A 25898-nucleotide genomic window follows, 5' to 3' on the forward strand; every position below is an offset into this window, starting at 1 on the left:
TGCATGTATATCTTATCCCTCAGAACACTCTCTAGTAACTTCCCGACCGCAGATATTAGGCTCACTAGCATGTAGTTCCCAAGCATTTCTCTGCAGCCCTTCTTAAATAGACGCACAAAATATGCCACCCTCCAGTCTTCTGGCACCTCACTTGTATTTAATGATGGCTCGTAAATCTCAGCCAGGGCACCTGTAATTTCCTCAGTATCCTCGGATATATAAAGGAGATTAGTTTAACTTGGTATCATGCTCAACACAGACATTGTGGGCTGAACGGCCTGGTCTTGTGTTATATTTTTCAATGTTCAATGTTCAATGTAAGCAAGTCTTGCCTAATAATGTACCAGAGTTCTTCCTGTAAATGACAGGAATTCTGTGAATGGAATGTAATTGGATTTCACCAGTCGGTATGGTGTAAATATGCTGAATCAGGGTCAAGCAGAAAAAAAACAATTGGATATCAGTGAAACTACATTGAAATGGCAAGAGGTGCCCAGCGGTGCACCACAGGTCCAGTACAGGCAATGCATATTTAAATAACTTGGAGCTGGACACCAAAACAGATCAGCGTAATTGTGTGGATGACAGGAAAATAATAAACCACAAACGAAATACCAATGGGATTTGAATAGATCCAAATTGTGTTGATGAGAGGCAAATGGCATGTAATGTGAACAAATACAAGGTAATGAGACCAAGGAAGCATGAACAATGAGAATGTGAACTAAATGGTTCCAGAGGGACATAGCTCACAAAAACAGTACAGTGTGTGCAGTAGTAAGAATAGCTAACTAGATCCTGGCACAGGTAATGCCAAGAACTATCCCCATTGTGAGTTTTTTATAGCTCAATCATTGCTAGAACAGCGAATATACTTGTGGTTGCTACAGCAAAGATATCTCGGCATCTGATCATGCAGAGAAAGGGTTGAAATAGCTCATTAAGAATACTTATTACTATAACAAAATTTATAGTAACAACATATAACAGTCCATCGCACAAACCAGCCTGCCACATTAACACCATCTACATTTTATGCGGTCTCAGGAAAGCCTACATTATCAAGGACCATTTTCACCCAGTTTATTACTTCCTCTCTCCTCTGCCAGGATCAATAGATAACTGCCATATTGAATGTCCAAAAAAACATTTATCCTCCTCTGCCAAAAATATATATAAACCACAAGTTCATATAAAGTAAACTTGACTATTACTCAAATCTTTTCTGCAAAATCAGAGCAGTAAAAAATTGGTTTGAAGGTAGGAAATAGAGATTGGTGGTTGAGGCTCATGTTTCACATTGAAGGCCTTGTAACATGTGTTGTGCCAGAGATCAGTGCTGGATCCACGGTTATTTAGGTTGACGATTTAGATGAGAATGTAAGTGGCATGACAAATTTACAAATGTCACTATTGCAGATGACGGAGTTGCTGGTATAATGGATAAAGATGGCAAATTAGGATTACAACAGGTACTAGCTAGAAGATTGATGACCTGTACATATACAAAAAAGTTTAAAAAACATAAATTAACAAAACTGACCACTTAAGTAATTTGGATAAAAATGTAGGTGATCTGATTAGCAAGATGACACTAAATGTTAATTGTAGATTGTAAGGTTCTCAAATAATTATTCAGAAAGTAGATTAGGGAAATGTAGCTGTAATTTAATCTGGAGAAGTGTGAAGTGGTGCATTTTGGGAGCAAGAGAAAAGTATGCAAAACTCTTACGAGCACTGATATACAAAGTGATCTTGGGGTGCAAGTCTACAACTCCCTGAAGACAGCACTGCAAGTACAGTATTGAATGGTAATGAAGCCAAATGGCCTGCTTTCCTTCATTGGTCAGGGCATTGAGTATAAAAGTAGGCATGGTGTGTTGCATCTGTATAAAACTTTGGTTACATTATATTTGGATACTGTGCACAGTTCTGGTCATCATACCAAAGGAAGGTTATGGAGCCTTCAGAGAGAATGCAGGATAGATTCACCAGATCTAGTCTGGGAAGGGCAGCTATTCAATACAAGGAGAAATTGGACAAATGTGGATTGTCCAACTTGAGCAGAGGAGTCTGAAGGATGAACTGATAAAACCATATAAAATTATGATAGCCATAGATATGGAAGATAGAATCTTTCTCCCTGGAATAAAAATTGCAATTACTAAATGGCATAGTTTTAAAGCGTTGAATGGTTAAAGGTGAATTTCAAGGAAAGATTAATTCTTAAACTCAGAAGGAGGACAGTGCCTAGAACTTGCTGCCAGGAAAAATGGTAAAGCAGATGCAATAGCAACACTTAGAAAGCATTAGATAGGCAAGATTGTGGGCCAAAGATCCTGGGGTTTTTTTGTTCTAGTTGTATAAAAAAATCTAAAATTCCCTTTTCATAGAAACATAGAAAATAGGTGCAGGAGTAGGCCATTCGGCCCTTCGAGCTTGCACTGCCATTCGATATGACCATGGCTGATCATCCAACTCAGTATCCTGTACCTGTCTTCTCTCCATACCCCCTGATACCTTTAGCCACAAGGGCCACATCTAACTCCCTCTTAAATATAGCCAATGAACTGGCCTCAACTACCTTCTGTGGCGGAGAATTCCACAGATTCACCACTCTCTGTGTAATTCCATTCATCTTATTCCTATAGTCCAAAGTAGAATCAATGGTTCTGCACACTGAACTAAACATGTATAGAAGAAGTTACAACTTAAAATGACAAATGGCAACAGTGTCATCCGGAAATACTGTAAACATCCAGCCCAAGGTGTTTAATACTATTGTTCATTTTTTGCATTGTTTTAAAAGGATTCTAAGTAAAATGGCATTTATTTTTGATTACTGTTGGAGAAGCACATCACACACCTGAAAAATATGACATTCCCGCATTTTTAATTGAAGAGCACAACCTCAAGGCCTGTGTGTGAAAACAATGCATTAAGCCTTATGCTGCTAAATATAGTTACCACCTCTCTTTATCACCAACCATAATTGTTACATTTAGTTTCTGATTTTTATTTGAACACTCAGTGTTGCCCAGCAACAACCTAGAAGTACTTTCAGACCTTTACATTTAATCATCAGTTCTCTTGGTCATGAACCTTTCTATAAATGGATTGAGGAGATTTTATTCAGAAGATGTTAAGATATTATTGTGAGTTTCAAATGAACCAGAGTAAGTGAGCACCCAATTTCTTCAATATATTAACAACAATTTTGCTTTTAAATCAAGTATGTTCATATTATTTCATAACCAAAATTCATAATGATTTTCTGCAATTCATAGGAATTAAAAAGGCAGATCATTCTCAATATGTGTACAAAACACTTTATAACCAATCTGCTGTTTTCAATGTACAATTTGCTAATATGTTTAGCAAGACTCACCAAGCATACACATTTCCAAGCAACATCAATAACAATAATTTTGAGGACATAAACTCTGATTACTTTCCATTTGGCTCGTTGGTTTCTAATTACTAACAGTAGTCATTCATGAGGGGGTTTTGTTCACATCACCTTCAAGTCATTACTGTTCAGCGACTGAAACAACAGAGGGAGAACAAGGAGAGATGGGAATGACAGAACTCCTGTCGAAGAGAGGGGAGAACTTCTCCAAAGTGGGCATGCTTTGAAGAGAATTTGCAGTGGGCTAGTGGTACGAGACCCAAGTCTTGGAATCTAGAGCAAAAATGCAACATCTGTGGAGACAAGGAATGGCCACCATTTCAGATCGAAACCTTACACCAGTCCTGAAGATTGCCATATTTAAAATAATCTGGTTCACTAACGACATGAAGGATGAAAAATCTGCCACCCTCAACACGTTTGATCTAGATGCCATCCCAAATATGCAACACATGATTGATTCTTAACCAGACTCGAAATCCCCACTCAGATCATCACAATTGCTATTTTCAACCAGAAAAGTGATAAAACCAGAATGATCAATTGGCATTGTTCTATAGACCAAATCCAGGCACAGAAAAGCACTCTCCTGCTAACATTACAATTAATATGCCATGGGTACAATCTTGTTACAATGTGGAGTGCAGAAAGATATGCAGGAAGCAGCCGAGATAAGCATTAGAGTGAGATTGCAACCTAGAGATCTTGCAGCAAAGCATGCAATAAACAAAGCCAAGCAATTCCACAATCAACAGATCTAATCAGTTTTGCAATCCTGGCATATCTGGTTACAACAGCTCCAGTCCAGGGGTAAAGAGCTAACAAGAGAGGCAACTCCAAAAGCATCTGCACCATCAACTGTGGCAGGATCCAGCATGCAAGTATTAAACACAAAGATGAAGCAGGAGCAGAGGTGTGGCATTTCAGATTCCTCCCAAGACCACCACCAAAAACACCAATCTTCAAACAATTTATTTATTTTATTTATTTAATTCTTTATTTCGAACAGAATAAAAGAATATAAAGCAAGTGTGAAACAGCATACAAAAAACAAAAAAAACAAGAATATTTATAAAGTGCCGTAAAGAATATTTATAAATAAATGAAATTGTATGTGTCCGAAAAAGAGCAGGAAGAAGCCAAAGCTTATTAATTCCCACCCGTTATTCAACTGCTTATAATTATCTTATACATATTTAGCAGCTATATGTACACTATATGTACACCAGCAGCTATATGTACACCAAATTATTTACATTTATACGCTAATCAAATATTTACCAAGCCATACAAAAAAGAGAGAAAAAGAAAAAAAGAAAAGAAAAAACCCTCATATACTATACAGTATCGCTTAGTCATATATACAACCCATCACCCTATAATCACCCTTCCCAATATAATCAGTATAACAAATATCCCACTCACAATCACCAATCCTCATCCCAATATCCTTTTAAAAAAGTGTTTTTGTACATCTTTTTAAACTGAATTATGTTTGTGCTAAGTTTTATCTCCTGTTCCAGACCATTCCACAAATTCACCCCACAGATTGCTATGCACATACTTTTAAGAGTTGTTCTGACATTGAATTTTTTAAAATTAAGTTCCTCTCTCAAATTATACCCACCCTGTCTTTCCATAAACAGTTTTTGTATATTTCGATCGATTCACTCGATTCAACATCAGGAAACAGGTGAGAGTATTGGATCAAGCTAACTTTAGAAAACATAACAAAACACCCCAGCTGTAACACTGTGAATAATCATCCTTCCATCCAAGCAATTTCAGTACGATTACCAAGCAAAGTGGAAAATTGCCCAGAAATGTCCTATCTCACAAAAATAGGTCAAATCCAGCTAATACTCGTCCTATCAATCTACTTTCAATTAGCAGCAAATCATTGGGTGTCATGATAATCAAATCACATAACGCTTACAGATCGAGACAGATTTGTCTGGAATGAGACACCAAGGAATCTTGTCAAAACTAAAATCAGTAGACAAAAAGGAGAAAACACTCCCAATGATAGGGTCTCATCCTGTACAAACTAAGAACAGTTTTGGACATTAATTATAAATGGTGAATTCAACATCTATGGCAGAAAAAATATTGGAACATTTCTGAGGCACAGTATTGGTCTGCACTTAGAGACCAAAATTAATCAAGGGGAGCCAGTGTGCCTCCAAATGGCAATCCCATTTGGCTCATTGAGGTGTATTTTTCAGATCTAACTAAATGTGTTGAAAGGATAATGTGGTTGGTGCAGTCTACATTAACTTCGCGAAGGCCCTCGACAAGATCACAAATGAGTAACTGGTCCAAAAGCTAAGAGCCGTCGGGATCCAGAGCAATTTGACAAATTGGATCTGAAATCAGTTTGGTGGAAGGACGCAGACGTCAAGAATTGTTTTGTGATTGGAACGTTGGGACCAGATTAAAGTGCAGGGAACGGAACTGAGATTTTGGCTGTTTGGTAATATTATCTGGATATGAATGGAGGAGGTATGATTAATGTGTTCCCAGATGACATTACAAAAATGCTGTTAATAATGATGAAAGTGGTCTTCAGCTACAGAAGGATACTGATGAGTGAGTTAAATGGGAAGAGGAATGGTCGATGAAATTTAATCTTAAAAATGTGAGGTCAGGCATTTTAGGAGGACTAATAAGTCTGGAAAATGCACAAGGATTGGAAGGTTCTTTGGGAGTACTAAGGAGCAGAGCAACCTTGAAAGGCAAAATCATAGGCAGACAAGGTAGTGTTTAGACAAACAGAATTCTCTCCTTCATTTGCTGGGACAGAACACAATAGAGAAATTACAAATATCTAAAATATTAGTAAGGTGACATCTTGGGTACTATGTAGCATTCTGGTTACCACAGAACAGCAAGGGCATGATTGAAGAGGGTCCAGAGAACATTTGCCGGAGTGTTGCCTGGTGTGGAGCACTTCAGCTACAAGACTGTTTTTTTCCGAATGGAAGAGAGTTTTCCAGGGGCTGAAGAGTCACCCAATGAGCGTATAAAAACTATGAGGAGTGTATATATATATATAGGATAATGAGAAAATTAGAACAGGGTGGAGAAAATGACACCACCTACAGGTTCCTCTCCAAGTTACACACCAGTCCAACTTGGAAATGTAGTGCTGTTACTTCATTTTTGCTGGATCAATATCCCAGAACTAACCAACAGCATTATAGGAGTACTTTCACCAGAAAATATGCAACAAAGTGGCTCACCACCACCTTCAGAAGAGCAATAAATGAAGCTCTTGCTAGCAATGCTCGCACCCCAAATCATAAATTAAAAATAGTATTGCACAAAATAGTATTGGACATTTTGATTTCAATTTAACAGAATTTTGGAGGAAAAAAAGAGTATAATATATAACAGCTACTATAGTGCACATTTAGCCAATGCGACTTAAATGGCTAACCTTCCAATTTTTAATAGAGCAGTGGCAACAGCACCATCTAGTGTCTGTTTTGAAGTAAATAAGAAAAATAAATAGATGTTATGTACAAGTGTATGTTTGTAATGCTATATATTGTGCAAAAATATTGTAAATTATTGGGCTACAGTAACAGTTGCACAAATGTGATAATCATTTGAATGAAAAAAATTATGCAATGAAACAGATGGAATTTGCTTTGGATGCGCAGTGCTAGGCAGCCCTTTACAGAAAGAAGGTGGAGGTTTTGGATAGGGTGCAGAAGAGGTTCTTAGAGGATATTAACTATAAAGAAAAGGGGGACAAACTTGGATTATTTTCTCTTGAACGTTAATGGTTGAGGGGGCGACCTGATAGAACTATATAAAAATCCTGAGAGGTATTCAAAGGGTAGACAGTCAGAACCTTTTTACCAGGGTGGAAATCAAAGATCCTAAAGATAGTCCACTCCTGCTAAATTCAATGGGCTGACGTGTAGTACGCAACGGAGCGGAACGTCTGCCTTTTCTTCGGCCATTTCAGTAACCCGACCCAACTGCTTATACCTCTCGCAGTGTAATTAGCATTGTGGGGGAACAGTTTGTGTGTGTGTGATATCGGGTTAGACTCATAATTCTGTTAATTCTGATTTTTGTTAATGATTAATATGTTAATATATAATTCTGTTAATTTTATTTTTTAATGTTAAAAAAAATTATTTTTAAATGGCTCATGTGCTGTGTTTGAGTTGATTTGTGTATTAGACTTGCACTCTGTAATTCATCTAATCACACTGTTCACAACTGCGGCATTTGGTAAAATAATTGCAATATGAAGATTCCAGTTGCTCTACTCTTGGACTGTTCCTTAATTTTTTTTGTGTCTATGGAATTGTTTTTCAACAATAAAATGGGTGTGGGCTTCCCAATAGCCAGAGAGTGGAATGAGATCTGCCTGTAATGGTGGGGTTATCTAAATGAAGTATTTAACAAAATAAAATTTGTTTTGAGCAAGATTAACAAATGATGTATAACTTAAGGATGATTTTATTCAGCGACCATACAACTGATTAGATTGTGTAGGAAAGAACACACATACACACATATATGAATATGATATAGATGCATATAATCATATAACACACACACATATATATATTTCTCCAGATTTTTATATATAATGATAAACTTTATTTCGGACTCAAGGCCCGAAATTGCAAAACATTCCCGCAACTTTACCCTGGCGTCCAAGCCGTGCTGATCCGGGCCAGACTCCCCACACGATGTGGAAGGAACATAGGCATCTTTGTGCTTTTTATTGCGAGGCAGAGAGGACAGAAAGAAAATGAGGAGAAAATTTTTACCTTTGATTTTTGCGAGGATGTTTCCGTAACCGGCTTCCGTCTCCGCACTAGTATCTTTGGTCCGCTATGGGATCTTTGGTGCGGAGATGGAAGCCGGTTACGGAAATGGTGCTGAAGATTACTCATGATTACTACGGCTTTTTCGTCGAGTGGACTATAGGATCTTTGGCAAAAATGTCCAAGTAGATTAGATTAGATACTTTTATTGTCACATGTGACTTGTCACAGTGATTTGCTTTGTTTTGCATACCTAAGTATACTTTAAGATGACATGGGAAAAATGTAAAGGAGCTGTGCACAGCAAGTTCTTTACACAAAGCGGTGGGTGCTTGGAATGTGCTGACAGGGGTGGCAAAGGAAGATACTATTGTGGGTATTTAAGGGGCTGTGACCTCCACCACCATAGAGAACAATGCTCAAGGAGGACGACAAAATTACACCACCTACTTTCCCCACCAAGTTGTACACCAGTCTGACTTGGAAATGGATGTTGGGGGGCGGGTGGGGGTTGGTGAAAGCTAGAAGAGGCAGAACAAAACGTAGCAGGTAATAAATGGACAATGGCGAGAGAGGTTTTAGAGGCAGGGGTTGCAACCAGGCCGGAGGATGAAACGCAGGTGTGATGACTAGGACTATAGACTTAGCATTGTGAAACTTAGGTGATTCTTTACACAGAGAATGGTGGGTGCTTGGAACGTACAGACAGGGGTGGCCTAAGAAGATATATGGGGGTGTGGGGAGGGGGAAAAGGTGTGGGATGCAAAGGGAGTGGTTGTTAAAGATCACATAAAATTGGAGAATTCCATGTTGGGGTTGTAAGCGACCAAAGCGGGAATACAAGGTGTTGTTTCCACAGTTTGCATGTGGTCTCATTCTGGCAATGGAGGAGGCCCAGGACAGAAAGGTCCCGTGGGAATGGGAAGGGAGGTTAAAATGGTTAGCAACCGGGAGATCCTGTAGGGCTAGGTGGACCAAGCACAAATGTTCAGCAAAACAGTGGCTAATGGTTGGATCTGGAATACAAACATCACTACAGCTGCAAATAGTCTACAGGATAATACATATAATTTTCAGATAGACAACTTTAAACTGCACTGATCATATTCCGGTGATGAAAATATATCACCACAAAGTACAGGTTTACTGAATTAGAAGAGGCCACTTTATTTCCAAATTTTCTGCATTTTGATGGTTTATTAACAAATATTTCAGCTGTATTTTATTAAAAAGGTTCTCCGTCCAGTCAACCTACGCCATATCTTAACCCCACTTTTTTTCCTCTTCCTTCTTATTCCTTTCATGATTTTTACTTTGTCTCTACAGCTATTCTATCTGCAAGCCATACAGTTCCCCGATTCTGTCCCTTGCTCAAACTCTCTCAAGTTGACCCAAAGTTTTAGTTTTAGAGATACAGCGTGGAAACAGGCCGTTCAGCCGACCAAGTCCATGATGACCACAGATCACCCATTCACATTAGATCAATGTTATCCTACTTTCTCACTAACTTCTTATACACTGGGGGCAATTTTATAGAGGCCAATTAACATAAAACCTGCACGTCTTTGGGATGTGGGAGGAAACCGGAGCACCCAGAGGAAAATCACAGGGAGATTGTGCAAGTACCGCACAGACGGCACCCAAGGTCAGGATCAAACCTGGGATTCTGGTATTGTGAAGCAGCAGCTCTACCAGCTGCACCACTGTGCCACCCTTAATATGTAGCATCTTCTAGCTTACCAACTGGAACTCAGTCTTTGTGAGAAGCAACAACTTGTGTAGATCTGACATCTTGTAATAATCATCCCCTTCTTTAACCTTCTTCCTCCAAGTGCCCATCAGCAAGGTACATATTGGAATAGGAATACTTTATTGTCCCAGTGAAATTCTTTGCTTGCATACCCAATGTATACAAATAGCGGCCACCTACAGCTCTGACAAAGTTACAAAGCACGCCGGTTCCCCATTGTCCTTTGCCCCCCCCCCAACCTATTGTCCATTGTTCTCCCCCCACTTCCCTCATGGCGGTCCACCCACACCGGGTCCTCCATCACGGCAGTCCCATATCATCAATGCCCTGCATACGGCACATCCATGATGAACACACACGGAAACAGCAGAGGGTCAACCCAATATCACCCAATATCGACCATGGTCGACTTGTCTCAGGCCTCAACTTCTCTTCTGTGCTACACAACCCCCATTTCTCAATCTTTCAAAAATGTATCTAGCTACACTCTAAATACCTAAATGATCAAAATCTCCACAATTCTCAGGGAAGAAACGTGTGAGCAGGTTGGGATATGGGGATGGGGAGAGGGAAGTAAGGGAAAGAGAGGCGGAGAGTGTAGGTTACCCCAGTGTTCATCTCCCAACTCCGTTTCCCATTTCTCTTTTATCCTACTCTTTCCCCTCCCCCTATCACTTCCATCCAAATCCTTACCTTCAGTTTTACATTTCACTGCACTCCTTCTTTCCTTATCTGCCACCCTTTGTCCTCTTTTCAACTCTAGCCTTTGTCACGTATCCACCCACCTGCCAATCATTGCCCTTCCTGCACTATCACTCACCAACCTTTGTCCCATCTCTCTTATCCAGCTTTCACCCCCAGCCCCATTGATCAATCAGTCCAAAGAAGGGTCCCGACCCAAAACATCGTCTGCCCACAGATGCGAACCAACCTGCTGTGTTGAAGTATAAGAAGTAAAATAGATGAGCTTGAGGCTCAGTTCGAGGTTGGTAGATATGGGGATTACTGAGACGTGGCTGCAGGAGGATCGGGCCTGGGAACTTAATATTCAGGGTTATACATCCTATTGAAAGGACAGGCAGGTGGGCAGAGGAGAGGTATAGCTCTGCTGTGGAGGGACTGACGAGGTAGAGTCACTGTGGATTGAGTTGAGGAATTTTAACGGCAAGAAGATACTAATTGGTGTTATCTACAGACCCCCAAATAGTAGCCCGGATGTAGGGTGTAAGTTGCAGCAGGAGTTAAAACTGGCATGTAACAAAGGTACATGCCACTGTGGTAATGGGGGATTTCAATATGCAGGTACACTGGGAAAATCAGGTTGGTTCAAGACCCCAAGAAAGAGAGTTCGTCAAGTGCCTCCGAGATGGATTCTTAAAGCAGCTTGTAATGGAGCCGACCAGAGAAAAGGCAATTCTGAATTTAGTGTTGTCTAATGAACCAGGTTTGATAAGAGAACTAGAGGTAAAGGAACCGCGTGGAGGTAGTGATCATAAGATGATTACTACCTCCACGCGGTTCCTTTACCTCTAGAACCGCGTGGAGGTAGTGATCATAAGATGATTAGTTTTAATCTGCAATTTGAGAAGGAGAACGTTAAATCGGAAGTGTCAGTGATGCAGTTGATCAAAGGGGATTATGAAGGCATGAGAGGGGAGCTGACCAAGGTAGACTGGAAAGGGATCCTAGCAGGAATGACAGTGGAACAGCAATGGCAGGAATTTCTGGGCATAATCCAGAAGACGCAGGATCATTTCATTTCAAAAAGGAAGAAAGATTCTAAAGGTAGTAGGAGGCAACCGTGGCTGACAAGAGAAGTTAGGGATAGAATAAAACTAAAAGAAAAGATGGCAGAAGAGTTGAACAGGTACTTCGGATCTGTCTTCACTAAGAAAGACACAAACAATCTCCCAGAAGTACTGGAGGACAGAGGATCTAAGGGGGTAGAGGAAATGTTTCATTAGGCGAGAAATAGCATTGGGTAGGCTAATGGGACTGAAGGATGATAAATCCCCTGGGCCTGATGGTCCGCATCCCAGGGTCCTCAGGGAGGTGGCTCTAGAAATAGTGGACGCATTGGTGATCATTTTCCAATGTTCAATAGATTCAGGATTAGTTCCTGTGGATTGGAGGATAGCTAATGTTATCCCACTTTTCAAGGAAGGAGCGAGAGAGAAAACGGGGAATTACAGACCAGTTAACCTGACTTCGGTGGTGGTAAAGATGCTGGAGTCAATTATTAAAGAGGTAATAGTGGGGCATTTGGATAGCAGTAAAAGGATTAGTCCAAGTCAGCATAGATTTATGAAAGGAAAATCATGCTTGACTAATCTTCTGGAATTTTTTGAGGATGTGACAAGTAAAATGGATGAAGGGAGTTAGTGAATATAGTGTATCTAGACTTTCAGAAAGCCTTTGATAAGGTCCCGCACGGGAGACTGGTGACTGAAATTAGAGCACATGGTATTGGGGGTAGGGTGTTGATGTGGATAGAAAATTGGTTGGCAGACAGGAAGCAAAGATTAGGAGTGAACGGGTCCTTTTCAGAATGGCAGGCAGTGGCGAGGGGTGTGCCGCAAGGCTCGGTGTTGGGGCCGCAACTGTTTACCACATATATTAATGATTTAGAAGAGGGAATTAGGAGCAACACTAGCAAGTTTGCGGCTGACACAAAGCTGGGTGGCAGTGTGAACTGTGAAGAGGATGTTAGGAGTTTGCAGGGTAACCTGGACAGGTTGAGTGAGTGGGCAGATGCGTGGCAGATGCAGTATAATATAGATAAATGTGAGGTTATCCACTTTGGCGGCAAAAACAAGAGGGCAGATTATTATCTCAATTGGGTTCGGTTAAGTAAGGGGGAGGTACAGTGAGACTTGGGTATCCTTGTACACCAGTCACTGAAAGTTGGCGTGCAGGTACAGCTGGTAGTGAAGAAAGCTAATGGAATGTTGGCCTTCATAACAAGAGGATTTCAGTATAGGAGTAAAGAGGTTCTTCTGCAGTTGTAAAGGGCTCTGGTGAGACCACATCTGGAGTATTGTGTACAGTTTTGGTCTAATTTGAGGAAGGACATCCTTGTGATTGAGGCAGTGCAGAGTAGGTTCACGAGATTGATCCCTGGGATGGCACGACTGTCATATGAGGAAAGATTGAAAAGACTAGGGTTGCATTCACTGGAATTTAGAAGGATGAGGGGGATCTTATAGAAACATATAAAATTATACAAAGACTGGACAAGCTAGATGCAGGAAAAATGTTCCAAATGTTGGGCGAGTCCAGAACCAGGGGCCACAGTCTTAGAATAAAGGGGTAGGCCATTTAAGACTGATGTGCGAAAAAACTTTTTCACCCAGAGAGTTGTGAATTTGTGGAATTCCCTGCCACAGAGGGCAGTGGAGGCCAAATCACTGGATGGATTTAAGAGAGTTAGATAGAGCTCTAGGGGCTAGTGGAATCAAGGGATATGGGGAGAAGGCAGGCACGGGTTATTGATTGGGGACGATCAGCCATGATCCCAATGAATGGCGGTGCTGGCTCAAAGGGCTGGATGGCCTCCTCCTGCACCTATTTTCAATGTTTCTATGTTTCTTCAGTACTTGCCGTAGCTTTTTGCTCCGTGGCAGTTATGTTCAATTGCGTCGTTCTTAACTTTTACGCAATGATCTCATTCATGTTCATCTGATTCTTTAGCCAGGCAATAGTGGCAGGGTCGAAATTCTGTTGCAGTACATGAGACTTCAGCCAATAAACCTTTAACTCCAAACTTTCCATGATCTCTCAAAAATCATCTCTTCCAAGAGGAACATAAATTCTCATGTTTACACAAATGCTCACCTCTACAACATTATCATTCTTACAATATTCAAGGCATCATAAATGTTTTATTTCATAACTCTCATCTTAAGTTTCACCCTGGCATGACAATGCTCCACTTCACGCCAGACATTTATTGCACTGATCCATTACAATCATACAAAATGACTACTCAGAAGAGGATATTAAAAAACGTTGAAAATAAAACTTAAAACAGAACAGAGCAGGTGCACAGAAAGAGGGGAAAAATGGATTAAGAAACAAAAAACTCACTTATTTTAAAAAGCTGAAACAAAGACATGCTGCTAAAATTTACGGCCTCACAAACATATTTTGTCCAGCTTGAAAGCCCTTTTGGAAAGAAGATAAGATTAGGAAGAGATTACAGAAAAGAATTAACAAGATGCTACCAGGAACAAAAGGCTTAAGTTTAAAAGATGCCTAGGAGAAAATGGTGGTCTTTTGATCAGAACAGAGACAAGGGGGTTGCTGAGGAGGCAAATGGGCAAATCCCAGCCTGTGTCAATGAGACAGTGGATGGAAATGTTATACTGTCATCATACGAACGTATGAAAGGTATTATGAGAATTCTCTGCCAAGAAACATACTTATATAAACTTAGGTACAGTAAAATAGGAACTCATCTGAGACAAAATCCACAGATCAAAAGCAGTAAAATGTATTTAGCAAAAAAAATATTTCCTTACACACTGGGAACCCAGAGGCGGACTGTTTTATCTCGTGAAGCAGACGCCAGTAAATGACCAGAGGGAGAGAACTGGATTGAAAGAACTGCATCTTTGTGACCAACAAATCGATAAGCTCTCATCTGTGGTTTCAAATTCCAGATCATGACACATGAATCCATAGATCCTGTTGCTGTAAAAGAAAATACCCATTATATTTTAACTATTAATTATTAACAACAATTATTATTATTATTATTATTATTATTTATTTATTTATTTATTTATTTTTAATTTAAATTTTCCAACAATTTGCACAATTTTCTTACAAACTTTCCTACCTAAATTTAATTAAAAAAATACCAGGACCAAACAGCAATACCTTTCGAACAGTGATATCTGTGATTATACAATTATCCTACACTCTATTGATCTATCAATGTTGATAAGCTGAAAGAAGCTGCAATTAATCCAATGCCATACTCTGTTGTTTTTTTTAAGGCAATCCCCTTGCCCATTTCAACGCGATCTACCCAAAGACTCCTTGCAAAAGTAATAGTGTCAGGCATCCTTTCAGATTCAGATTCAGATTCAATTTAATTGTCATTGTCAGTGTACAGTACAGAGACAACGAAATGCACTTTCTCTCAACCTCTGCCATTCCTCTATTGGCATTGATTCCTTAGTCTATATGCAGTTATAATACACCCACCAAGTCAATGGAGTCATAGAGTGATGCAGTGTGGGAACAGGCCCTTCGGCCCAACTTGCGCACACCAGCCAACATGTCCCAGCTACACTAGTCCTACTTGCCCGCATTTGACCCATATCACTCTAAATCACACTATAAGTGTGAAGATGCTTCAGCCAAACCTCCTCCCCCAATTGCGTGCAAACTACTTTTGGGAATCACTGGACACACAACAGAGCAAGACTACATGACCATTTTCCAAGGCGGTTTGAAACCAATGGAACCCTCACTGATGCTCTGGGGATTCAAGACAGAATCTTGAGTTTTCCTGATATTTAGAGTGGTCTTGGAGAAAATAATCAACATCAAATGAACCAAAACAAACATTTAAAAATGGCAGTTGTCTGGCTGCATTATTAATGTGGATAAAATAGATGAAGTATGGTGCCACCCTGTGGCAAAATATGATTATGCTGAACTTATTTGCCAATTATAAAACAGAAAAAATTGGCTGTGACAGATGACCAATGTTGCTCTATCCTATTTTTTTTTTTAATGCTTAAACCTGATAATTAGCCATGGCTCAATTGACAACACTTTCAATTCTGATCAACCTTCTCATGAACCTTCCCTTCTCCCCTTAAGAATGATTAGTCTGGACTTGAAATTGTCCACACCTTTAACACGAAAAAGATTAGCACTTTCATTACACCATTCCTGTTTCAGGACTTCCAAAATACTAAACACACAATGGGCCACACATGTACCATGTGTCTGCAATTGGCTGAGTGACAGCACTAGTTATCACTGCACTCCATTATATACACAGCTATAACGTCCATCTTTCTAGTTTTCTTTAGCATTAACTTGCAAGGGGAAAACCAAAATCATCTCTAAGATGCTGCACAAAGATCAGACTTGGCACAGGATACACTTCCTTATTGATTTCGACGGGAATTAAATAAGGTGATCACAATAACTTTTATAGGTGTCATTATTTATTTCAGTTACAGTAGTTTTTAAAAAGCCATTAGAACTGAAAGCACGTTTAAGATATGACAAATTTCCACAGCAAGTTTGTTCTAAACAGCAAGTTTGGTCTTATGTTAAAGCCTGCACAGGATTTCAGGGAATGAACTACTGCACCACGCTACCCAAGGCCTCGTATTATCTGGACCTTGCCATCCAATTTGAGAATGTGGACACGCACTATCAGCACTAGCAATGGCAGTGGTGCTTACCCAGAAGGCCGCCCACCACAGAAAGTGTCCCAAAGACAAAATGGAGCTCAAGCCGGCAATGGCGGCCCAGAAGGCTGCAGTAAGACCCTCGACGGCCAGAGTCAGTGATTCCGACTTACGTAATATCTGACTTACGCAAGGGTTCACGGAACGTAACCCTTATGCAAGTCATGGAGTGCCTGTATAGTTATTTGACGTCTACAGATGACATTGCCCGATAGCCAGCCAAATCCACCAAGACGCAGATAATGACATTTGTGCACTGTGGGAAATGCTAATACTGCTGGCTTCTCGTGTAAAGACCTTTTACATTAAAATAATTACGTAAATTTATGCAAACATTTGATTCTGAGCTTGAATTAGAGTGTGTTTAGTCAACTAGGTTTCATTTCCAATTCCAATTCAGCAGCAATGTCTGTTGTGCTGACATTTGTGAACAATGGGATTAGGCTCAATTATGCTGTCCTTTATTGTAGCTCACCAAGCAAATCAAAGCAGTTAGACATAGGCTTGGGCACTTATTAGTACATGTTGAAGTATGCACTTGGCAGTACAAGGGTGCTGCTGGTAGTGCCGCTGTCTCATAGCTCCAGCGACCCGGGTTCAATTCTGACTTCTGCTGACAACTATATGGACTATATTGTCCCTGTGATCATCTGGGTTCTCCCTTTCCAATTCCAAAAGCCTGTTGATTCTTATATTAATAGCTAAATTGCCCTCGTGCAAGTGGACGTTAAGAAAATCCGTGGGCATTAATGGGCGTGAATAAGAATTATTTGGAGGGGACTAAGTGAGATAATGGGATTGACACTATTTCTGAGAGTTGACAGACTTAATGAATCAAATAGCCTTCTCCTTTTCTGCAAGGAAACATATAAATGATTGCCAATTCTTTTTTTCATGACTTAACTGTCTCTATTCATCCTTCGTAATTTGCTATATTCTACTGGACCTGTAAAAGCATGTGGTATGGACAGGCATCTGTTCCAGAACTTTCTTTCTTGGCTTAAAGACTGAAGGAAAAGTTAAGCCGAACTTTTGCTAATGTCATTGAGTAACGGAATAATGTTCTTGTGACTAGAGATCATGCATGGAAAGCACAAAAGAGGTAGACATAACAAGTTCTTTACTTTGTGACCAACTTACTCTGTGACCAATTTCAACATTTGTATTAGTTAAGTTTAGAGATACAGCCCTTCAGCCCACCGATCCACACCGATCATTGATCACCAGTTTGCACTAGTTCTATGTTGACCCACTTTCTCATCTACTCCTTACACAATTTTCTGTAGCAGCCAGTTAACCTATCATCCCAGGGGACACCAGAGCAACATGTGGAATGACACGTGGTCACAGGGAGAACATGCAAACTTCACACAGATAACACCCAAGAGCAGGATCAATGCTAGTTCTCTACCAGCGGCGTTGTTGCACTGCCAGCACAGTGTATTCTTAATGCTGCAGTCACTTTCACCATCTAGAGCAACAGCAAGCCAAGTTCATGATACCCAACATAAAATTAAATGGTATGATTGTAGGTGATAGATAGAGATGTTGATTGCTCTCAGATTATAGTGGGAAAATGATCTTGAGGAGCACCATTGTGTTTGATATCAGAATGTGGCTTAACCTCTTGCAGCATAATGTCTTGGGGATACATCTTCTGATTTATCTGACCACCTCCCCCTTAACTTATGCCTCTCCCTAAACGTTATTAACATAGCTTGATCAAGAAGTGAGACATACCCAATTGCTTCATGTTAGCATTAAAGTCAATACTTGTGATAGTGTCACGATGGCCTTTAAAATGCTGTTCCAACGATGGATCCTCCTGTAAAAACAAAAGTTAAACTAAATGCGATACAAAACTTAATCACAGTATGCAACATTTAACATAACAGTGCATGTCTTACCTCTGTGTAAAAAACTGTTCCATAAGAGACAATTGTTCATTTTTAAAACATTGATCAGCTTGCAAGGAAACCTACAATCACAGAGTTGCAATGGAATGCCTGTTGGTCACTGACAATTCTCTGGCTACGAGGGGGAGTTGAGGGTGGGATGGGTGTTGGGGGGGGGTGATAGTTTGACTGAGAAATCAAGAGTCAGAAAGCACTGAAGTATGAGCTGAACATAGCTGAGGCAAACTATGACTGCACTATTACAGTCCAGGCCGATCTCAGACTATCCAGCCATCAGGATTTGATATCAGGAAAATGATTGAAGGTTGAAATTCTCTAGTCTGGTGTTCTTTGCTTTGGGAACTCTTGGGGTACAGGGTATTTTTTAATCTGTAGCACAGTTCTGTACAAACTAACTATTTCTAACTAAGATTTAAAATTAAAATCTGTACTAATCTGCAGCTAAACCTGCCAGTTCAACTTTGGCAATGGCAGCATTTCCGACTAATAGAAACTTTGGGTTGTGGATGATGCTCGATATCCTTGTACAACCCTGGGAGTATTTATACTTAAAAAAACACAAATCTCCTCCCCACAGGGATAGATGATCAGAGGTAATTGCTGTTGTCCAGCAAGGGGATGCAGACAGCCCAGGCAGCTAATATATAATGTGAACAATTATAGGGACATCCACTTTGATAGAATATATAGAAAAGTTAAATTTGGTGTCCTTTTACATGAGTAACTGATAGGTAATATGCAGAAAAAGCTATCAATGAGAAGGCAAATAGTATTGGTCTTTTGCATATGGCCCTGTTGAGATTGAAAGTCAAATATTGCAATGTTTGGAATGATCTACTTCCAATAGCTGGAATGCAACAAAAATTCATCAGATTGATTGATTCCTCAAAACTTGTCAAGGGCGGTGCTGGTCCCAAAAGGAGAGATGAAACAGTATAGGCCAGTCTCATGATTCTGAAGAGATCTCATTAAAACACACTAATTTATAAGGGGCATGACAGAGTAGACGTAGGAATGATGATTCCCTAACGAAGGCATCTAGAACAAGCATTACTGTCTAAAAATAAAGATTTGGTCATTTAGAACTGAAACAAGGAGAAAGTTCTTCACCCGGAGGATGGTGAATCATCTGATTTCTCTAAGGCAGGTGATTCTCTCTCTAAGCTCAGGCACTAAGTATATTCAAGACGGGGACTGAATCATTTTTGGATATTGAACTGAATCAAGGGATAATGGACTATTCCAAGGTAAATAAGACCAAGGCTTATTGGATGTGGAGAGGATGTTTCCACTAGTGGGAGAATCTAGGACTAGAGGTCAAAGCCTCAGATTTCTACCTTAGAGACACCAGTGCTGCTGCAATATCACTGTTGCAATATACCAAATCTAATTTGACCCAATTCCCAAGATCGTTTTCACCAAAGATCTTATAGCGGAGCAAGATAGGCTACTCCTGCGAAATACAATGGGCCAACGTGTAGTACGCTACGGAGGGCATCCTGGGCGTTTTTCTCCGCCCATTTTAGTAACCTGACCCTACCGACCCAACCCAACTTGCAATGTAATCCAATGTAATCTTATAGCAGAATTATAGGATCTTAGGTGTAATTCTGTTAGTTCTCACCTATGTTAATTCTTGTCAAGAATAAAATTTGACTCTGGTGATAGTGTTTTTTTAAATGTTTTTTAAATAATTTATTTTTAAATGGTTCATAGGCTGTGTTTGAGTTGATTTTGTACAGGTGCACAACCTTTTATCCGGAGTTCCGGAAACCGAAAAACTCCGAAAACCGGCCATTTCTTCCCAGGATGTCGTCTGCACACCAAAGCTCGCGTTTGGCGCCAAATTTGACCCGAAACGACCCACGGCCAACCCAGGTCTGTACTACTGTCGGCTGCCTCCTCTTTAACTTTAATCCTTTAGTCCCCTACCTGATCGGAGAGGCGGGGAGCAGTCAATGCCTTACCGGGTCGCCGTGCAGTAAGCTCCGCCAACTCCCAGCTGGGGCTGCGGGCGGCGCTGGATTTGGAGCGCCTCGCAGCCAGGGGGTAGAGTTGCCGGGGTCGGAGCTCCAACCGGCGCCGCCCGCTCCGCGATGTTGGGAGTCGCCGACCAGGTAGGGGACTAAAAATTAAAGTTTCCCCCTTCACACCCCACCACCACCCCATAAAATCCCTCCAAACTAACTGACTAACATTTATGCAATAATTTACAATGATTCCCCGGTCTCCGGGGAGGAGGCAGCCGCTCCAGACTTTCCAAGCCGCCCGCGCTACCTACCTAATCTACACTAAAAATCTTCCATTCGGAAATCCGAAAATGTCCGAAATCCGAGAAGTGTCTGGTCCCAAGGCGTTCGGATAAAAGGTTGCGCACCTGTATTACACTTGCACTCTGTAATTCATTCATCTAATCACATTCATGTAATCACACTGTTCACATCTGCACTATTTGGGAAAATAATAGCAATATGAAGATTACAGTTGCTCTTGCCCTGAAATGTTACTTAAAGTTTTTGTGCTTATTTTCTTTTTTCTATGGTTGTTTCTCCACAATAAACGGGGTCTGGTCTTCCCAATAACCAGAGAGTGGAATGAGATCGGTCTGTAATGGTGGGGTTATCCAATTGTAGAATTTCACAAAATTAAATTTGTTTAAGCAAGATTTATAAATGATGTATAACTTAAGGATGGTTTTATTCAGCGAGCATACAACTGACTAGATTGTGCTGGAAGGAACACACATACATGAATGTGATATAGATGTATATAATCATGTAACACACAAAATTATATTTATTCAGATTGTTATATCCAATGTTGAACTTTATTTCAGACCAGAAAAGGGACATTAAATAATAAACATTGTAAAAAATTGTAAACCTGTGAACAAGATGGCGTGGGCTGGTTGCTAAAATGAGTCCTAAAATCACCCATGATTCCGCCCATGAGCGTACTACACGTTTGCGTGAGAGTAACCCATCTTGCTCTGCTATAAGATCTTTGGTTTTCACTATACTGCTAAGGGGCTTTGTATATCCACCCAAGAATCAGACTTCTGCTTAACATCTCATCTCACAATGAAACCTCTGACAACATATTACTCTCTAATACACACTGAGTGCCAGGTAAGATTTTTTTTACTGTGCTCTGAATAAGCCTTCTACCCCACAGGCAAGGGTACCACTAAATGAGTCAAACAAGTGGACTCAAACAAGTACTGGAATTGACCGACACAGAAAAGATGAGCAAATCCAACTAAAGATATTAGCAGTAACAAGCACTGGAACTATTTCAATATTATGTTGGGGATAAAAATGTGACGTGAAAAAAAGGTTAAAAACTAAAATACATGAAGGACAAGTATGAATTTGGGTGGTTTCAGTTCATTCAACAATTTGAGAGAACAAGGAATGTTGTACATCAAGCAGTTGTTTATGATGAGTGAGGGGCACAAGCTAGATCCTAAAAAAACAAAAAAGCTGAAATGCTGGAATAACTGGGCGGGCCAGACATTGGAGGGTGCGGATTCTATTTAGGGTTAGCCATTGCTTGCGATGGAGGTCAAATCCCGGTGGTTTCACTGTGGGGTATGTGATGACCTCTCCGTTGTTGGTGTTGGCATATTTCCAGGCTCTGCACCACTCAGTCTTGGAGTCAAAGTCTTCCGGGGATTTAACGGAAGAACAGAATGGTTTGCGGGACTTCAGGCGCATGTTGGGCAGATTGTTCAAGTCAGCATGGATGGGAAGGTCAGGGTAAGTCTCGATGGTGCACCAATCTTTCAACATCCTCTCCCTTCTGCGTATGCTAGGAGGGCCAATATGAGAGAGGACAGGGAGCCACTGCAAAGGTGTTGACTTAAGCGTCCCTGTGATGATCCACATTGCAGAGATAAGGACAGTGTCAACCCGTTTGGTGTGGCAGCTATTAGCCCAAGCTGTTGAGCAAAACTCGGCTGTTGAGTAGACTAGGGCTAAGCTTGCAGTACGGAGGATGTGAGCAACTATGGAGAGAGGGAATAGGCGATGTTTCGGGTCGAGACCCTTCTCAACCCGAAACTTTGCCTATGTCTTCTCTCCATAGATGCTGCCTCACCCGCTGAGTTTCTCCAGCATTTATTGTCTACCTTTCATTGTCTATTATGAACAGTCTGTCAGTTTCACAGCCGGTGGCCACAGAAATTGACAAGGATTGCACCTATTGACACTTGTTATATTAAACTTTATTTAACCACACAATCGTTAGTGTTTTAGCAGTAACAAAAATAAACATATCTATTTTAGAAGCGTTATTTTTTGCAAATCCTGCGCAAAGAAGTAACTTTTGTATATCTTGCCTTTAACCCCATTGACACAATTGTTTTAATAATGCGTTTTTTCACCCCATAACACTGGGTTTCGTAGAAACGTAACTCCAGCACAGCCTTGTGGCAGGACTACTGTAGCGGCGCCAGCTGGCGCACGCATATATCGAACCCGGCGTTCGGAAGCCGCGGTCACGCGACTCGGGAGGGGCTGCTTGTTCCGCGTGGTTTTTCACATGCGCGTGTTAGTTCAGCACTGACCACCGTTGTGGGTGGACGAGTCTGAAGAACCTGTATACTGGATATCAAACTTTTGAATAAAGATCTGTTGAAAACTCCAGTAGTCGTTTCTCAGACCACTATTCAATTCAATTCAATTCAATTCAACTTTAATGTCATCGCACAAATACAAGTATCAGTACAACGAAATGCAGTTTTGCGTCAGTCCGTAGTAGTTGTACATAAAGAAAAACAAAAAAAAAATAGAAAGAGGGAAGATACAGAATAATCAGGAAATACAGAATGATTAAACAAAGGGGACGGAGGGACCAGAGAAATCTATCGTCGGGACTCCGAGTTCAGCAGTGTGATTGTGTTGTTATAGAAGCTTTTCCTCATCCTACTAGTACGTGACCTGAGGCTCCTGTACCGCCTCCCTGATGGGAGGAGGGCAAACAGTCCATGGTTGGGGTGTGAGGGGTCTTTGATGATCTTCCCAGCCCGTCTCAGACACCGTTTTCGGTGGAGGGCATCCATGGCAGGGAGCGGGGCACCGATGATGTGCTGCGCGGTTTTCACCACCCGTTGTAGTGCCTTCCTGTCCGCAGCAGTGCAGCTGCTGTACCATACCGTGAAGCAGGTGGTCAGGATACTCTCTATGGTACAGCGGTAAAAGTTGGTCAGGATCTGGGGGGACAGGTGGGCTTTCTTGAGCCTCCTAAGGAAGTAAAGGCGCTGCTGTGCCTTTTTGATCAGCTTGGAGGTGTTGAGGGACCAGGACAAGTCCTCCGAGATATGTACTCTGAGGAATTTATAGCTGGAGACGCGCTCCACCTCAGTCCCGTTTATATGGATGGCGGTATGACTGCCTCCTCTGGTCTGCCTGAAGTCAACAATAATCTCCTTCGTCTTTTTGGAGTTGAGGACGAGGTTATTGTTGGCACACCAGGTGGTCAGGTGCTGGATCTCATCCCTGTAGGCTGACTCATCGTTGTTGCTGATCAGTCCTACTACCGTGGTATCATCAGCAAACTTAATAATGTTTGCTAAAACCACCAATGTCCACTAAACCACCAGCATTTGCACAAAATATCACATTCTGGTTTGGTGAGACCAAATCTGGAGTATGGTGTACAATTTTGGTCACCCAATTGTAGGGTGATTTCACTAAAGGTCACTGGAGCGTAGATCCGCACCCACGTGACCAAAAATCTCAAGTGGAGGACATTCTAGAGTTCCGGTACATGTTAGTGGATGGGAAAACACGCACTTTCCCACCCGTTAAAAACATAGAAAACGGCCAGGTTTTGATCTGCAATTTATTGTGCCAGTCGGGGTGACCGTGAGGCACAGCTACCTAGATTTACAGGGAAAAAAAAGATAGAAACTAAGGTAAATTAAAGAGGGAGCTGCAGGTGCCAATCCAGCGGAAGTGAACAGCCGACATTTGCCGTGGAGATTTAAAGGTCCAAAATATCGGGAATTATCGCGTTTGCTCGCTGAATTTCATCAAAAGTAAGGTATTATTGACTAAAATACATGAAGGACAAGTATGAATTTGGGAGGTTTCAGTTCATTCAACAATTTGAGAGAACAAGGAATTTTGTACATCAAGCAGTTGTTTATGATGAGTGAGGGGCACAAGCTAGATCCTAAAAAAACAAAAAAGCCGAAATGCTGGAATAACTGGGCGGGCCAGACATTATATTAGCAAAAGCATCCAGTCTTCTTATTGCGTGCACAGCCTAAAGTGGTCGATCAAGGGTAGACATCCACGCCAGGACAGCATCAGTTACTGGGTGAATGGCTTTGATGCAACCAGGTAAAAGCCTCAAATGTCGGCTGTTCACTTCCGCTGGATTGGCACCTTCAGCTCCCTCTTTAATTTACCTTAGTTTCTATCTTTTTTTTCCCCTGTAAATCTAGGTAGCTGTGCCTCACGGTCACCCCGAATGGCACAATAAATTGCAGATCAAAACCTGGCCGTTTTCTATGTTTTTAACGGGTGGGAAAGTGCGTGTTTTCCCATCCACTAACATGTACCGGAACTCTAGAATGTCCTCCACTTGAAATTTTTGGTCACCTGGGTGCGGATCTACGCTCCAGTGACCTTTAGTGAAATCACCCTATTGGAAGGATGTCAACAAAATAGAGTACAGAGGAGATTTACTAGAATGTTGCCTGGGTTTCAACAACTAAGTTACAGAGAAAGGTTGAATAAGTTAGGTCTTTATTCTCTGGAGTGCAGAAGGTTAAGGGGGGACTTGATAGAGGTCTTTAAAATGATGAGAGGGATAGACAGAGTTGATGTGGACAAGCTTTTCCCTTTGAGAATAGGGAAGATTCAAACATGAGGACATGACTTCAGAATTAAGGGACAGAAGTTTAGGGGTAACATGAGGGGGAACTTCTTTACTCAGAGAGTGGTAGCGGTGTGGAATGAGCTTCCAGTGGAAGTGGTGGAGGCAGGTTCGTTGGTATCATTTAAAAATAAATTGGATTACAAGATGGAACTGAAGGTAGAAAACAGCGGAAGTGAACAGCAAACATTTGCCGTGGTGATTTAAAAATCCAAAATATCGGGAATTATCGCGTTTGCTCGCTGAATTTCATCAAAAGTAAGGAATTATTAACTTACTTTTGATGAAATTCAGTGAGCAAACGCGATAATTAAATCACCACGGCAAATGTTTGCTGTTCACTTCCGCTGTTTTCTACCTTCAGTTCCATCTTGTAATTACCTTACTTTCTATCTTTTTTTTGCCTGAAAATTTAGGTCGCTGTGCTTCACGGTCACCCCGACTAGCACAGAAAATTTCAGCTCCAAAATTGGCCGTTTTCGATGTTTTTAACGGGTGGGAAAGTGCGTGTTTCCCCATTCACTAACATGTACCGAACTGACATATGTCCTCCAGTTAAAATTTTCGGTCACGTGAGGGGGGATCTACGCTCATTTGACATTTGGTGAAATCACCCTATAAAATATTGGGTCACAGGCTGGTCCGTTAGATGACAAGGTATCTGTGAACAGGATTAAGAATGTAGAGCAGGGTCTGTTATGGGAGTCA

General features: G+C 41.0%; 1 protein-coding gene across 5 annotated transcripts in view; it reads right to left on the reverse strand.

The window, feature by feature from the left end:
- Nucleotides 1–25898, reverse strand: part of LOC129704865 (POC1 centriolar protein homolog A-like) — a 155067-nt gene that overhangs the window by 124243 nt on the left and 4926 nt on the right. For all 5 annotated transcript variants that reach the window (XM_055648247.1, XM_055648246.1, XM_055648249.1 and 2 more), the window contains exons 2-3: nucleotides 18130–18214; nucleotides 14473–14644 (exon numbers count right to left, since the gene is read on the reverse strand). In XM_055648247.1, coding sequence (XP_055504222.1) covers nucleotides 14473–14644; nucleotides 18130–18214 — 257 coding nt within the window. The remainder of the gene's footprint in view (nucleotides 1–14472; nucleotides 14645–18129; nucleotides 18215–25898) is intronic.

Source organism: Leucoraja erinacea, chromosome 16 (assembly GCF_028641065.1).
Source record: "Leucoraja erinacea ecotype New England chromosome 16, Leri_hhj_1, whole genome shotgun sequence".
NCBI lineage: Eukaryota > Metazoa > Chordata > Chondrichthyes > Rajiformes > Rajidae > Leucoraja > Leucoraja erinaceus.